The 13869-nt window shown below is 43.8% G+C and overlaps 1 protein-coding gene across 6 annotated transcripts in view; it reads right to left on the bottom strand.

Moving 5' to 3' along the window:
- fhod3a (formin homology 2 domain containing 3a) overlaps positions 1 to 13869 on the bottom strand; it is a 106413-nt gene that overhangs the window by 10825 nt on the left and 81719 nt on the right. For all 6 annotated transcript variants that reach the window (XM_037542859.1, XM_037542858.1, XM_037542861.1 and 3 more), the window contains 7 exons: positions 12320 to 13140; positions 7264 to 7422; positions 6592 to 6774; positions 5465 to 5584; positions 5201 to 5362; positions 3146 to 3336; positions 1515 to 1719 (listed from right to left, as the gene is read on the bottom strand). In XM_037542859.1, coding sequence (XP_037398756.1) covers positions 1515 to 1719; positions 3146 to 3336; positions 5201 to 5362; positions 5465 to 5584; positions 6592 to 6774; positions 7264 to 7422; positions 12320 to 13140 — 1841 coding nt within the window. The remainder of the gene's footprint in view (positions 1 to 1514; positions 1720 to 3145; positions 3337 to 5200; positions 5363 to 5464; positions 5585 to 6591; positions 6775 to 7263; positions 7423 to 12319; positions 13141 to 13869) is intronic.

The raw sequence follows: 13869 nt of genomic DNA, 5'->3' as shown, positions 1-13869 counted from the left end.
GACGAGGAAGATCTCAGTTACCGTGAGGAAGAGCGCAGAACCGCACTAGAACAGAGACTCTACAGAAGAGGAGACGAGGAAGATCTCAGTTACTGTGAGGAAGAGAGCAGAACCGCACTAGAACAGAGTCTCTACAGAAGAGGAGATGAGGAAGATCTCAGTTACTGTGAGGAAGAGCGCAGAACCGCTCTAGAACAGAGACTCTACAGAAGAGGAGACGAGGAAGATCTCAGTTACTGCGAGGAAGAACGCAGAACCTCACTAGAACAGAGACTCTACAGAAGAGGAGACGAGGAAGATCTTAGTTACTGTGAGGAAGAGCGCAGAACCGCACTAGAACAGAGACTCTACAGAAGAGGAGATGAGGAAGATCTCATTTACTGTGAGGAAGAGCGCAGAACCGCACTAGAACAGAGTCTCTACAGAAGAGGAGATGAGGAAGATCTCAGTTACTGTGAGGAAGAGAGCAGAACCGCACTAGAACAGAGTCTCTACAGAAGAGGAGATGAGGAAGATCTCAGTTACTGTGAGGAAGAGCGCAGAACCGCTCTAGAACAGAGACTCTACAGAAGAGGAGATGAGGAAGATCTCAGTTACTGTGAGGAAGAGTGCAGAACCGCACTAGAACAGAGACTCTACAGAAGAGGAGATGAGGAAGATCTCAGTTACTGTGAGGAAGAGTGCAGAACCGCACTAGAACAGAGACTCTACAGAAGAGGAGACGAGGAAGATCTCAGTTACTGTGAGGAAGAGCGCAGAACCGCACTAGAACAGAGTATCTACAGAAGAGGAGATGAGGAAGATCTCAGATACTGTGAGGAAGAGCGCAGAACCGCACTAGAACAGAGACTCTACAGAAGAGGAGACGAGGAAGATCTCAGTTACTGTGAGGAAGAGTGCAGAACTGCACTAGAACAGAGACTCTACAGAAGAGGACATGAGGAAGATCTCAGTTACTGTGAGGAAGAGTGCAGAACCGCACTAGAACAGAGACTCTACAGAAGAGGAGACGAGGAAGATCTCAGTTACTGTGAGGAAGAGCGCAGAACCGCACTAGAACAGAGACTCTACAGAAGAACTTTACAGAAGAACATTTACTGACACTGAACTACCAGCGCTGCTATGGAGAGAGTCAGCAGCCAATGCTGGAGTAGCCAGACGACATGGGACCTCCTGAGTCCCAGGGGGTGATTTTAACACACTGGCCATAAGCTTCTATTACTGGTTAGCTACATTATCCTCGCGGCTCCAGCGCTACAACTAAAAAGTGAACTTCAGACACGAAACATAAAGGAGGGTAGATCTAATTTTCCTTTAAAGCAGAGCTACAGAATGTGGCCTCCATCTAGGAGCAAATCTGAGAGGCATTTTCAGGTCGTTATCAGTCTTTAAGAGGAGTTAAAGCTAATTAACAGTGTTTTAGGTTCTTACAGAGGTCTATTAGAGCCCATTACGACACAACCAGGACCAGCACTGGAGGGAAAACCCCCGTGTTGGATTAGCACATCACTCACCGGCGCGGCGACGTCCATGATCATCTTGCCGCGGGTTTTGTTGCGTTCGCGGTGGTCGGCTCGCTTCTGCTTCTGCTGTAGGATGCGTTCTCTGGTGGTCCGATACTCCAGCGCAAACTCGCTCATGATTTTACTGAAGCGGTGGACGCTGATCTCCCGGACGCCGTACGGAGGATGGCCCAGGTACAGCAGAAACGAGTGGAACCTGCAGAAACAGGGAAAAACATCAGCCTCTTTCAGAAAAGGAACGTCTCCTCCAGAATGTCGTTATATTTTCATCATGATGTATTTCCATTATCATTTGATAGATGATGTGCACAGTCCTCACCTGACCCCAAATGTAGAAAAGTTCTGAACTGACTTAGCAACTAAAATAATGATTTAAAAATACCTTAATTTTAAGATTTTAACTTTAAAATTCTAAAGAATTTTAGGCTTGTATCTTCATTCATTTATGAGATATAGAGGCTTTAAAAAGGGGGTGTGGCTGTAATATTTGCCTTTGATATTTCATATGTCATAAATTGTGAACTACTGATGATAGACACATAGATTTTCCAGGGATTTTTTCTTTGGTTTAAGCTGTGCTCATCTGCCAACCGAAAAGGTACAGAGATGCATGTTTGCCATTGTATGGCTTGCTAAAGAAATCTGGGGGAAAACATTGTTTTTATACATTGGGAAAACTCTGGCCATCTACATCTCCAAACTGAATAACATTAGATCTTTTAAATCTTTTAACTATCACAATATATTTGCTAGTTGTTTGTCTGGTGGCGGCAAAGGTGTCTGAGTTCTACACATCCGTCCTGCATTTACATTGTGTTTTGCTTGTATGAGAAGAGGTTTCTCTGAGAAACCGAAAGTCAGTAAAAGTATGGAAGTCTTACATTTAAAAAAGTTTGTTTGTATGAGAAGAGGTTCCACAAAATAATTTACCAATGAGTGCAGTGAAAAGAGCACGTTTCAATTAACAAACACACCAAACATGTTTCATATTTTTATATCTTAAGAGACATTTATTACTATAGTACTGGAGTAAGTCCAAGTTATTAATTTTCCAGGATATTTCTACAGAAGGTAGAAGTAAGTTAAACCACTTGTATAAAGAAGGAGAAAGTAAAAGTTTCCAAAACTGGAGTTTTAAAAATGATTAAAAGCTGGGGCTCCTAACAACCACCTGGAAGAGCGGATAGACACCATAACTGCCCCCATCAGATAAACAGCACTGAAAATCGAGCTGATTCAGATCTGAAAACATCCACTGGAGTTCTGGATGCAAAACGTTTTGAACCAAAGAATGTTGTCTCAAGACTTGACACCTACAGCGACAACAGTTCAAAAGTTATGACTTAAAATAATGCTTAAAAATCTCACTGTGCCCAAAGATAGCAGGCAAAATTTTAGCCTTATATCTGCAATAGTTTTGGTGATACAGCGGCTTTAAAAAGTGTGCGAGGCATTAATATTCACCTTTACTATTTAATCTGTTAAAACTATTGAACTATTGATTGCAGACACATGAATTAAGGTGTTTTTCCTCTGCTTTACATGTTTAGATGTGCATGTTTGCCGTTTTATGGCTCGGGGAAAATATGACGTTTAGACCCTGAGGACGCCGTCGGTGTCACCTGTTGATGATGCGTCTGTGCACTATCTTTAGTATGATGATACGCTCCGCACACTCCTTCAAGAAGTCGCTCATTTTTTGCTTCAGCACCGGCTTCATCTCATGCTTGGCGATGACCTTCAGGTTCTCCCATGAAGCTTTGCAGCGCCGCTCCATCTGGGTCAGGTTCTCCTGAAGTTGGTCAAAGTCCACCTGCAGATGAACACGGCACGAATTCATGTTAGCATGCTGTCATAATTACGGTCATAATCACTGAGTTTAGGGCCTAAAAGTTGTGTGAGCTTTGGAAACAATTCTGATCCACAAGTTTCCGACTTGTTTCTGGTCTTTACGGCAGACAAATGGACGGTTTCAGTGGTCGATGAACTGGAATTTTTTGTTTTTCTAAATACAGTTTTCTAAATTGATTTCCAACCAGTTACATCAACAAGTTGTGTTGTCTTCAGTAGTAGTGGGCTGATATACTGAAATTCTGTTTAAGATATTAGTTTAGTCATTACTGTTATCCTGGTATGCAAATAAATGCAGATAATGCGAAAAACAAACAGCTCAATCTCTCACCTCTCATGTACTGAGCTGCAGCCTGAGGTCAGTTAGCCTCAGTCAGTGGGGTGACAGCAGACTGTAATGAGTTAATGAGTTAACCGGGAAAAGAGAGCGGAAGGAAAAGCCAGTCTCTTGGGGTTTGCCATTAGCCATTAGCCTAGACTAACTGGGTTTCTGTGTGCGCCACCTTGGACAGTCTTGGACTACAAGCCGAGAGGCTCCGCAGCTCCTCGGCTAAAACTCATAGATTGAAGGACTATAATATTTCTTGGTGTTGCATGTGCACACTGCCCAGCACCTGACACAGAAATAAAACATCTGCTATTTATGTGACATAATTATGGAAGAACTCAAGTTTGAGAGGAGGACCATGCCTGAACAACTCCTCCTTCTACTCTCACCCCTATAAATTCCCACTCCTACCTTCGTTTTCCCATAAACCAAGTTTTCGCAGTCTCCACCACCACCTCATCCCCTCCCTGTTCCTCAGTCTTATGTTATTTCTACCACTGTTAATCCCTTAAATGGCCAGGGCAAACCAGCAGGCCCAACGTTTTAATACACCCTTAAACACTTTATAACTTAAGATGGTCACACTTTAGTTGGACAGTCCACTATAGTCCCCTACAAATTATCTCCAGATGTTCAAATTGTTAACAAACTCTCTGTTGAAACCCAATTGATTCGAAACAGTGGTGGGGATTAAGATTTGGACCAGGGTGACGGTTGGGTTTAGGTTCTGGGTTGAGGTAAAAGTTAGAGCAGGTTTAGAGTTAAAGACATTTATGGTCAGTTTAGTAGATATTTAGTTGAATTTAACCTGAAAGTAAATAAAGTTTCTATAAAGCATCTAAAGCAGACTATCCAGTCAGTTTGCATTGAAGTCCCTGTAGTTAAATAAAGCAGTAATTTTAAGGGGTTAAAAAGAGGGGCTCTGGCCTTCTCGCTCCAGGCAGAACCCACCCAGAACTCCAGCCCAAGTACTCCCCCCTTCCTCAATCAGTCTGCCCTCACACTAGGAAACTATACTAGTTTGACCTCACAAATCCCTGTTTAAAACTGCAGGATAAGCTTACAGGTTTACATTTTGCTCATCAACTTTTACCCAATACTATTTTTGCCCATAGAAACAAAAAGTACAGAGAGCAGTGTCTGGACACCATGGACTCCACGTCTAAAATCTAGGTTTAGTGGGTGTGCTTACGCAGGGAAAGGCCCAAGCTGTGCTGGACACCAGCCCTTCATCACTTTTCAATGAAGTTGAGAAAATCTCAACTTGACTCGTCACTGCGATGCTTGTTCCCTGTTTGCTAAATCACTGCTACAAAATCGCCTCCTTCCTTAGGAAACAGCCGGTCGCCTGTAACTCTGTCGCCTGCTGATGTGAACACAAGCTACTCAACTGCTTCATGTCCAGCTGTTTCTGCGTAAAACAGCTTGCAGAATATGTGACTCCCATTAAAAGGATTTGAAAAGGATCCAGTATGTGAGAGTGTCTGTGTGGACTCACTTTAGCAGAGCGTGTAACAGCTCCTATCTCGGAGTACAGGTCTGTGCTTTCGGGGAAGTTCTCCACTACAGCAGAACAGACGTGGTGCAGAAGTGACTGTTTATGAACTGTATCCTTCACTTCTGGAACCTTCTCCAGGTAACTCAGATCAAAACCTTTAGCCTGCAAAACACATCCACAGCATTACATTATGGTGAGAATAAAGGGATCACGGTTCTTCAGGACACCAAAACGTTCATGCTTGTGGGCCAGTGTAGTGCTCACGTTCGACCCGTTGAGGAAGTTGCCGATAGCCAGCAGGGTTGACAGAACGTAGCGGAGCGTCTTATTCTTCTCCAGCTGTTCCATGCCCTCTTTCAGGTCCTGCAGAGGCTCCGCCACTTCCTGCCGAATGAAAAGGTACCAAAAAATCTATTACATAACAGAATCTGTGGAGTGGCAGTTAAACAGGATCCAGACCTGCCTTTAAGCTTTCAGCTGGGGAGTTTGCTATAGTGAGACACAGGAGCAGAGGACTATGGGCAAACAGGCACATGTGCATCCCACAATGTCATGGGAAATGAAAGAAAGAAGACTTTCCTTTAGTAAGCTCATGGAGCTTAATACTACTGACTACTGTGGGTAGACAGTCATGCTGTGAGTATTGGCTCATGCTCCAATTGTCTGTGGAAGACCCTGTGGAAGACCCTAAACTGTGGAAGACCCTAAACTGCTTCACATTAGACTGTTTTTCCACGACCAACCAGGAGAATGTCCGGCATGCACGACTTAAGTATGTCAAATTAGAAAAGAGCAATCTTAGATGCCCAAAGAACAAAACTTGGGCCTTCAAGTGGGTGGAGAATATCCACCTCCCACCTCCATCACAGAGGTACAATGCTTTTTGGGTTTTGTCAAAGTCTACAGGAGGTTCAATCACAACTCCACTGCTATCCTCCTCATTGCTCCAGTGAAGTTTGCATCTCTTTTACAGCCAATGAGAGAGAATGTACTGTTTTGGTAACAGAGAGCTGTTAGCAGTGAAACATCCTGGGGTTCCAAGACTTTTCAGGTGGTTTAACATTAAGAGAACAAAGACTCACGAGGACCGCCACTTGGTTTGCTATGCTCTTTACTTGTACCTTTTCATCCTTGGTATTACATTTATAGGGATTTTGTCAATTGCCAGCTCCAGGATAACACTGGGATCATGGTAAACAGGTTTTCCAAGGTCTCTTAGTTTGTCCCATTAAACAAACTACATAAATGGCTATGAGGTTTATCCTTGTGGACAGTACTTGGAGCTTGTATCTAAAAATTTAGGGATCAATCCCCCAGATTTGGACACCTGAACTAGGGTTACATTACACACACACACACACTTTCTCCTTGATCTTATCCTACAAGCTTACCTTCTCGGTGGCCTCATAGTCCAGTTTGAAGGCCCAGAGCTGCAGGCGGGCAGACAGTTCGCTGATGGAGGACAGCGTGAGGAGGAACTGCTCAGCACTGCCCAGAGGTATGTCTGGATTGGCCAGCTGAGCTTCCTGAATCTTCTGCTTCTCCTCCTCCGTAGGAATCATCGTTAGAATTTTCTACAGTAGAGAGAGAGAAAAATCCTGGTTAAAAACAAACACAGAGGCAGCAGGACATAAACAACCATCTGAAAAGCTCAAGTTTGATAATCCAATAAGCATTTAATAGAAAGCACCGTTAACTCAGCACGTCCACTTTAGCTCTAACTTGCTGGTGCACGAGACAGTAGCCTGTATGCTGGTGTACAGCTTGTGTTAGTCATTCTCTGTAGCTCTTCATCAGTGGTCAGTTTCTGACCACAGGACCACTGTTGATCCAAAAGTGATTTGGGGTGGTGGACCATTCTTATCACAGCAGTGACTTCGACATGGCATCAAATCAGGCTTATTTTCTGTGGTTTTTATAGGCTGTTGCTGTGTCTATAATGTCTCCCTACATACACCAAACACATCACTCAAGGTTGGGGGTCCTAATAAAGTGGACAGAGAATGTTTATGATACTCTTATCCTACAGTCTTTAATCTGAGTGCTCTCATCAGCCCTTTCACCTCAATGCCCTCCTTGTTGAGCGCATACTCGTCGAAGTTGAGGATGGCGGATTTGATGGTGCGTGGTGGTGGGAGGACGGTCAGGCCGATGTTGATAGCGTTGCTGCGTTTGGAGTCCAGGACAATGATCTCCTGCCTCTTACCATCTGCTGCTGTTTTCTGCCAAATATAAAGAACATCGCCTAAACATTTCAGCATCAATAGTAAACATAAAAATGGTACAGTAGCAGTCGAAAAAGAATCGCTCAGACACGTGAAAAAACTCATGGACACTAGGAGTGATTAGCAGTGTTTCATAAGTCTTCCTTTAGCCTTGTTGACCTCCTCACTTTTATAACGTATTTATTTAGATGATCTGAGTGAACAGCTCCCCATGCATTCACTTCCATCTAGAACATCCATAGTGGCTGGATTTTTCTTCTCCAGGCATTTTCCCCAACGCAGCCCAATAGGTGAACAGTGGGGTTTCATTGGGTAAATTCCCTTAATTTCCACAAACTCAATCTTTCATATCAAGAAACCGTCTTATTGGAATATCCAATAAGTCTGTCGTTGTGTGTTCTTCCTGCTCATGAGCAGGAATAGAGCTCATTCACACTCTTCGCGGTTACTACACGTCAGTGTATGGCATGCATATTATTATAAAGGCCGACAAGTTTTTGTCCAGAATATACTGAATGTGTTTTGTTTCAAGGCTTGTTTCATTATTTTATTATCAGCTTATCGTTTTTCTCCAGAAACACATTCAGAATAATAATAAACGTTAAATATAAAATAATAATAAATTCAGTATAAGCGATCTAAAGGAAGTGCGTCTTTTGGATGGGTCTTCAGACTTTTTAACGTTTTAAGTGGTCTCCATGCATCCTGTTGCTGGCCGTCCTCTTATCACATTAACTATTTGTCCAAAGGTTTTTAAACGTCCTTTCTATCGAGTGACTCCAGCTACTGTAAGGTCCCTCACTACAGGTGAAGGAGTTCAATTGCACTTTCACAACTTGTATAATCTCCATAGAAAAGCACTGACCAATAGAATGAGACTCTCTGGAGAGGCTGCACATGATCCTAAGGTCCCCATGTCCAGTGCCTAGTGTGGACTAGAGGGTTATAAAGACCCCAGCATTGGACCGTGGAGCAGTAGAACTATGTTCTCTGGAGTGATGGAGCTCCATCCAGTACGTTCGGGATGAGTTGGGGTGACCCAGAACTGACCATCCAACATCAGTACCTGACCTCACTAAGCACTAGTGGCTGAATGCAATTAAAATAATTAAAATACTGTCATTTATTTTATTTACTTGTAATTTTATTTTTTCGCACATTTTAGTTTTCCACGTTTTGCTCAGTTTCGGCTTTAGAGTTCAGTTCACAGTTTAATAATCGTTTAAACTTGTGATTTATTTTGTTTACTTGTCATTTCATTTTTTTGATGATTTTTTTATTCTTTTTTTCCTGTTTATACTTTTGTTGCGTTTACTTTTATGACTTCATTCTACTTTTCAGGTCTGTTTTAAGCTGTTTTGTTTATGAAAAGTAAAACTTATTATTGTTGTTATTGTTATTAAATCCTCACAGCAATGTTCCAGCATCAAGCCTAAACCCTTCTAGAGTAAAGAGCTGAATCTGTTACTGCAGCAAAGGTGGACAAACTCCCTTTTAACCCCTTTTATTTCAGAAGGAAAGCTGGAGAAGCAGGTGTCTTCAAGCTTTTGTGTATAGACTGTGTGCATCATGATTTCTTTTTGACAGGCAATGCAATAGTTCAGAAAACCAGTCCACCATAACGCAACCGTTTTCGTCTGTAATCGTAAGCTGAGTGTAAATACAAAGTGAATGGACACATTTCCAGCCTCCAAACGCAGCTGTGACGTGGATCCCGTGGCTGCCGTCGCTCTACGTGACCCACCGTATAAGGCAAAATGAGTCAGAGCATGAAGAACGTGTGAGTGAGGAAACTGGTTTGGGGAAAATAACGAGTGAGCGTGTCCTGAATAGCGCTGTCATTTGTCCGAGAGCTCATCTGAGCACTAGTGAGCGGAAATCCGGGCCGTCCGGCCGCATCAAAGGAACGCGGCCAGCAGGTGTGACGGAACATCTGTCCAGATGTTCAAGTTGTAAGCCGACGGGATGGAAGCCATTAAAGCTCGAGACACGCAGCAGCTTCCTGTGCAGTTTGGAGCCTGAGCTGTATGAGTCAGACGGGATCTGTGATGGATAAACACAACCCAGATCCTCGCTACATACAGCAACAGCCAAGCGTGTGGAAACATCCGATTGGCTGAATGTTTTTCACAAACTGAATCAGAATCTTCTTCCAAATGCATCTTGTCTTTTGTCCCTTTATTTAAGCCCTCTAGACTGGATGGAGCCCTTAATCAGCGAACGGTTTGCAGCATTAGGACCATAGCTGACCTTTTTTAAGATGGGGTCCTGGCTTCATTCGACCAGTTTAGGGCATTTTCCACCTTTCTAGAATTGCTTTTAGATTCTTCCAAGTTAGGAACTACCTAAGGAGATACGCACCCAACTATGAAAATGCCAGTCCTCTCACAACAGGTGATTGGATCAAGTTGGATACCAGTGCTAGGCACTTCATATCGTCCCTTTATGACCTGTTACCTACTCGCCCTCTACAAACAGTACTAGGTTACTGTGGGAGAAGGAGTGAGGTACAGAAATCGCTGAATGTCTGCGAGTCACATACATTAAATAAATGCCTAGTGTGCAAAAGAACAGAGTGTCACGCTGCGTCACGCGGCTCATCCAGAGGTAAACAATCACAACCGCCAACGAACCCCAGTCGCTCCCGGAGGATCAGCACAGGAGCCATCATGAAGCTTCACTGATTGTCAGCTGTTACCTGTTCTTTGACGCTGCAGCCTAGAAATCACTTCAAACACGGAGTGGTTGCGATTGGTGCCTTCTAAGCTTCTGGTACAGAAAGAGCCTAAATATTTATGAGTCTTAACAGTGTGAAATGATGATGAACGTCTAGTTGCCCTGACGTAAAAGTCACATAAATTCCGATCTGGCTGTTCAGACGGAGTCGGATGTCAGTACCACATACGAAAGCGCCCCAAATCGGAACTGAAAGTGTCAGATTCAGTGTGTTTATCTGTTCACACTGAAACACAGACACACATCTGTGCCACATATGAAGAAAAAGATCAAATTTGGGCCACTTTTACCTGCTGTGTGAACAAAGCCTCACAGCATGAAACAACATAAACTCTCTCTTTTAATTGGGGCAGGCATCCCCTGAGCCACCTTGAATGGCATTTTGCATAGCAAAACTTCTACGTTCCTGAGAGGCACAGTATTTTATATTTAACACGATATTTTATAGAGTTTTTGGGATAAACATATCATAAGAGCGGCGATGACAGATCAAATTATGTTATACCTGTAAGCACCAGAGAGACCTCATTTCATTACTAACACAAATTGTTAGAAGCCTAATGAGCGCTTCCCTGCACTCCCAGCAAGAGACGAGTAACTTAACCATTAGGCTAAACAGCCAATAAAAAAACACCCACAGATTAAAAGTGACTACTAAACTGCACGCCAATCAAACATTAGGATTACTCACACACTCAGTACTGTGTTTTAGGTGTGTGAAGCAGCAACGTCTACTGAAACAACAAACATATTTAATAACAAATAAAAATAAATAAACTCAAAATATTGATTAGTTTTGTGTGCTCTAAATAAAAATGAAACATATACTTATTTGTTTCTGTGATGTTGACTGTTTCAGTGCACAAAGCATGCTCTCAGTTCTAGCAATAGTGAACGCTTTTTGTAATTTTGTATTAGTATTTAATATTTAATATCTTAAATGTGAGGTTAGATTTCTGTTGACGCATGTAAAAAAGTTACTTGTCAGAGGTGCTTTATTTGAATAATAATTTATGCTGTCTCATATTCTCGTCACGATATCCGACAGCTTTATCCAACATCGTATTTTATGTCCATATCGTACAACCCTAATACATAATATTACACTTAAAAAGACTTTATGCAAGTGTTTCTACAATCTGTGATAAATGTAACTCAGCAGAAACATCTCTTTCCCACAGCTCTGCTCTTTGACCTTTCCTGCGCCCTCATGACAGCTAACGCAAGGCTAAATCTGATACTGATATTCTGGAAAAAGAAAGAGGCTCTTAGAGTTAAAACAGTCACAGCATCACCAGTTTAAGGCCTTCTCAGACAAAATGAATTGAATTCATTTTATTTTTCCCTGAGATTCAATTCATAACTGGACATGCAAACATATAAAACACAGACCTCTACAGACAACTAAAGACAGACATCTTCATAAATGGACAGACCAACGTCTAGGGCAGCAATGAGGGTGGACCAACAGCTCAGGCCGGACACTGTGGAGGACATTTGAACGGTCTTTAATGACAGAATGGCCTTTATTTAGACTCTGTTATTTAGGGAAGCTCGGTTTTGGAAAGGACTGTTCGCTCGTGATATCATGTGATTGGGGGAGTCCTAATCAGCGGGTGGAATGAAGTAAATGTGTTGCTGGGAATTTTATAGCAATCATTTCTCAATTTTTTTTGTCATCAAAATTTATCTCCAGCAAAATAGCATCCAGGCTACAGGCTTGTTTGGACGCACAGGAGGCGTGGCTATGCAGAATGGCGAGCACTCAGCGCCCTGGACACCATGGCAATGAGAGAGATAAGCTGCGGATGTGCAGCAGTGTTGTACGTGCCTTGCTATGCTGTGTTATGAGGTGTAAACTGGGCCTGTGGTGTCTACGAAAGACAGACTGTGTAGGGCTACAAGTGACCTGCCGGCTACCTCGGTGTATACTGCGATACCACATTAGCTAAAAACTAAATGTTTTAGTTTACTAAATGTTTACTAAAATCTTTTACAAAGCAAACAAGAAATGGTACATTTGTTTAGGAGGATTATGGCCTGGCAGAAAAATCTAATTTCCTGCTAAGACATTGTTTATACCATAGACTTACTTCAGGGAAGACTGATTGCCACAGGTATTTGATTTTCTGGGAAGGTTGAAGGGAGAGATTGTTACCTTGGCTGCAGGCACCTCTTTAGACTTGCTCTCGAAAAGATGTTCCAGTTTGGGTGTGTCCAGTTTTACGGGCTCCAGTTTGGACCACAGTGACAGATGGCCCCTCTTATGGCCCAGGAACTGCCACTCTGCCGGCCGGACTTCACTCCAGAATAAACGGATAGTCTTCTTCTTCTTCTGGAAGAGCGGTGGCTCTGGACGGCCCAGCTGGGGCGAGGGGGGTGTAGGGGCAGAGAAACAAGGTGGGGGAGGAGGGGGCCTGACCCCGGGGGCTAGTGGGGGAGGGGGAGGGGGCAAGTAGAAGGGGCATGGAGGGGGTGGAGGGGGTGGGGGCAGATTTGAGTTTCCTATCAAATCCCCAGAGTCCAAGACATCCTGATCATCCTCGTCAACCAAATCGGTAAAGTCTATATCCCCGATACGGAGCTCGCGAGGGCTCGCCATTAGCTGGTCCCAGATGTAGTCCGACTCCTTCTTTGGAGGGGGTGGAGCCTGTGGAGGCTGCTGCTGCTTCTCTGGACTTTCCTGCTCCATCATTGGCGGAGAGCTTAGGCCTTTGACCAGGTCACCGAAACGTTCTGCAAAAGCTCTGACCATCCCGCCCTCAAGCTTCTTCTTTTCTTCTTCTTCTCCTCCTGCCTCCTGAACAGTTCTTTCACCCTCTTTCTCTTTCTCAGTCTCTGCCTCTTCCTCTGCCTCTTCTTCCTCCTCCTGAGAGCGTTGTTTACTTCCCTGTGAGTAGAGCATGTCCAGCATGAAGAGTTTGCTGTTCAAGATCTCGCTGCATTGCTCACTAGCGCTGCCCTCCTGACCGCTTGGACCTGCAGGAACAAGGACCCTTTATCACCACAATGTTCACTGAAGAAAACCAGAAATATAAAACATGAAACTTGAGGAACTGTTTGTTATTTCTAAACATGGCCTGAGGTGGAGCTCTTGTGCTATTATTTACCTGCACCTCCCTCAACTGTCTCCCATCCCTCATCTGTTTCACCTGCCCCACTCACTCAACTGACTCACCTGTTCCCCTCCCTTACCTGTCTTCCTTCCCTCATCTGTCTCACCTGTCCCCTTCCCTCAACTGTCTCCCATTCCTAATCTATTTCACTGGTGCCTCTTTCTCACCTGTCTCTCTCCCCTCATCTGTCTGATCTCTTCCCCTCCCTCAACTGGTTCCCATTCCTCATCTATTTCAAATGTCCCTCTTTCTCACCTGCCTCTCATCCCTCCTCTGTCTCACCTGTCCCCCTTCCTCACCTGCCTGCCTCCCTCAACTGTTTGACCTGTTCCCCTCCCTCAAATCTTTCCCATTCCTCATCTATTTCACCTGTCCCTCTTTCTCACCTCTCTCTCATCCCTCATCTGTCTCATCTGTCCTCTTACTCACTTGTCCACCCATTCCTCATCTATTTCACCTGTCCCTCTTTCTCACCTCTCTCTCATCCCTCATCTGTCTCATCTGTCCTCTTACTCACTTGTCCACCCGTTCCTCATCTAGTTCACCTGTCTCCTCCCTCCTATTGCTAATCTGTCTTTCTTTCTCACCTGTC

The sequence above is a fragment of the Pygocentrus nattereri genome, chromosome 11 (assembly GCF_015220715.1).
Source record: "Pygocentrus nattereri isolate fPygNat1 chromosome 11, fPygNat1.pri, whole genome shotgun sequence".
Classification (NCBI taxonomy): Eukaryota; Metazoa; Chordata; class Actinopteri; order Characiformes; family Serrasalmidae; genus Pygocentrus; species Pygocentrus nattereri.
This window is presented reverse-complemented; position numbering and strand designations above follow the sequence as displayed.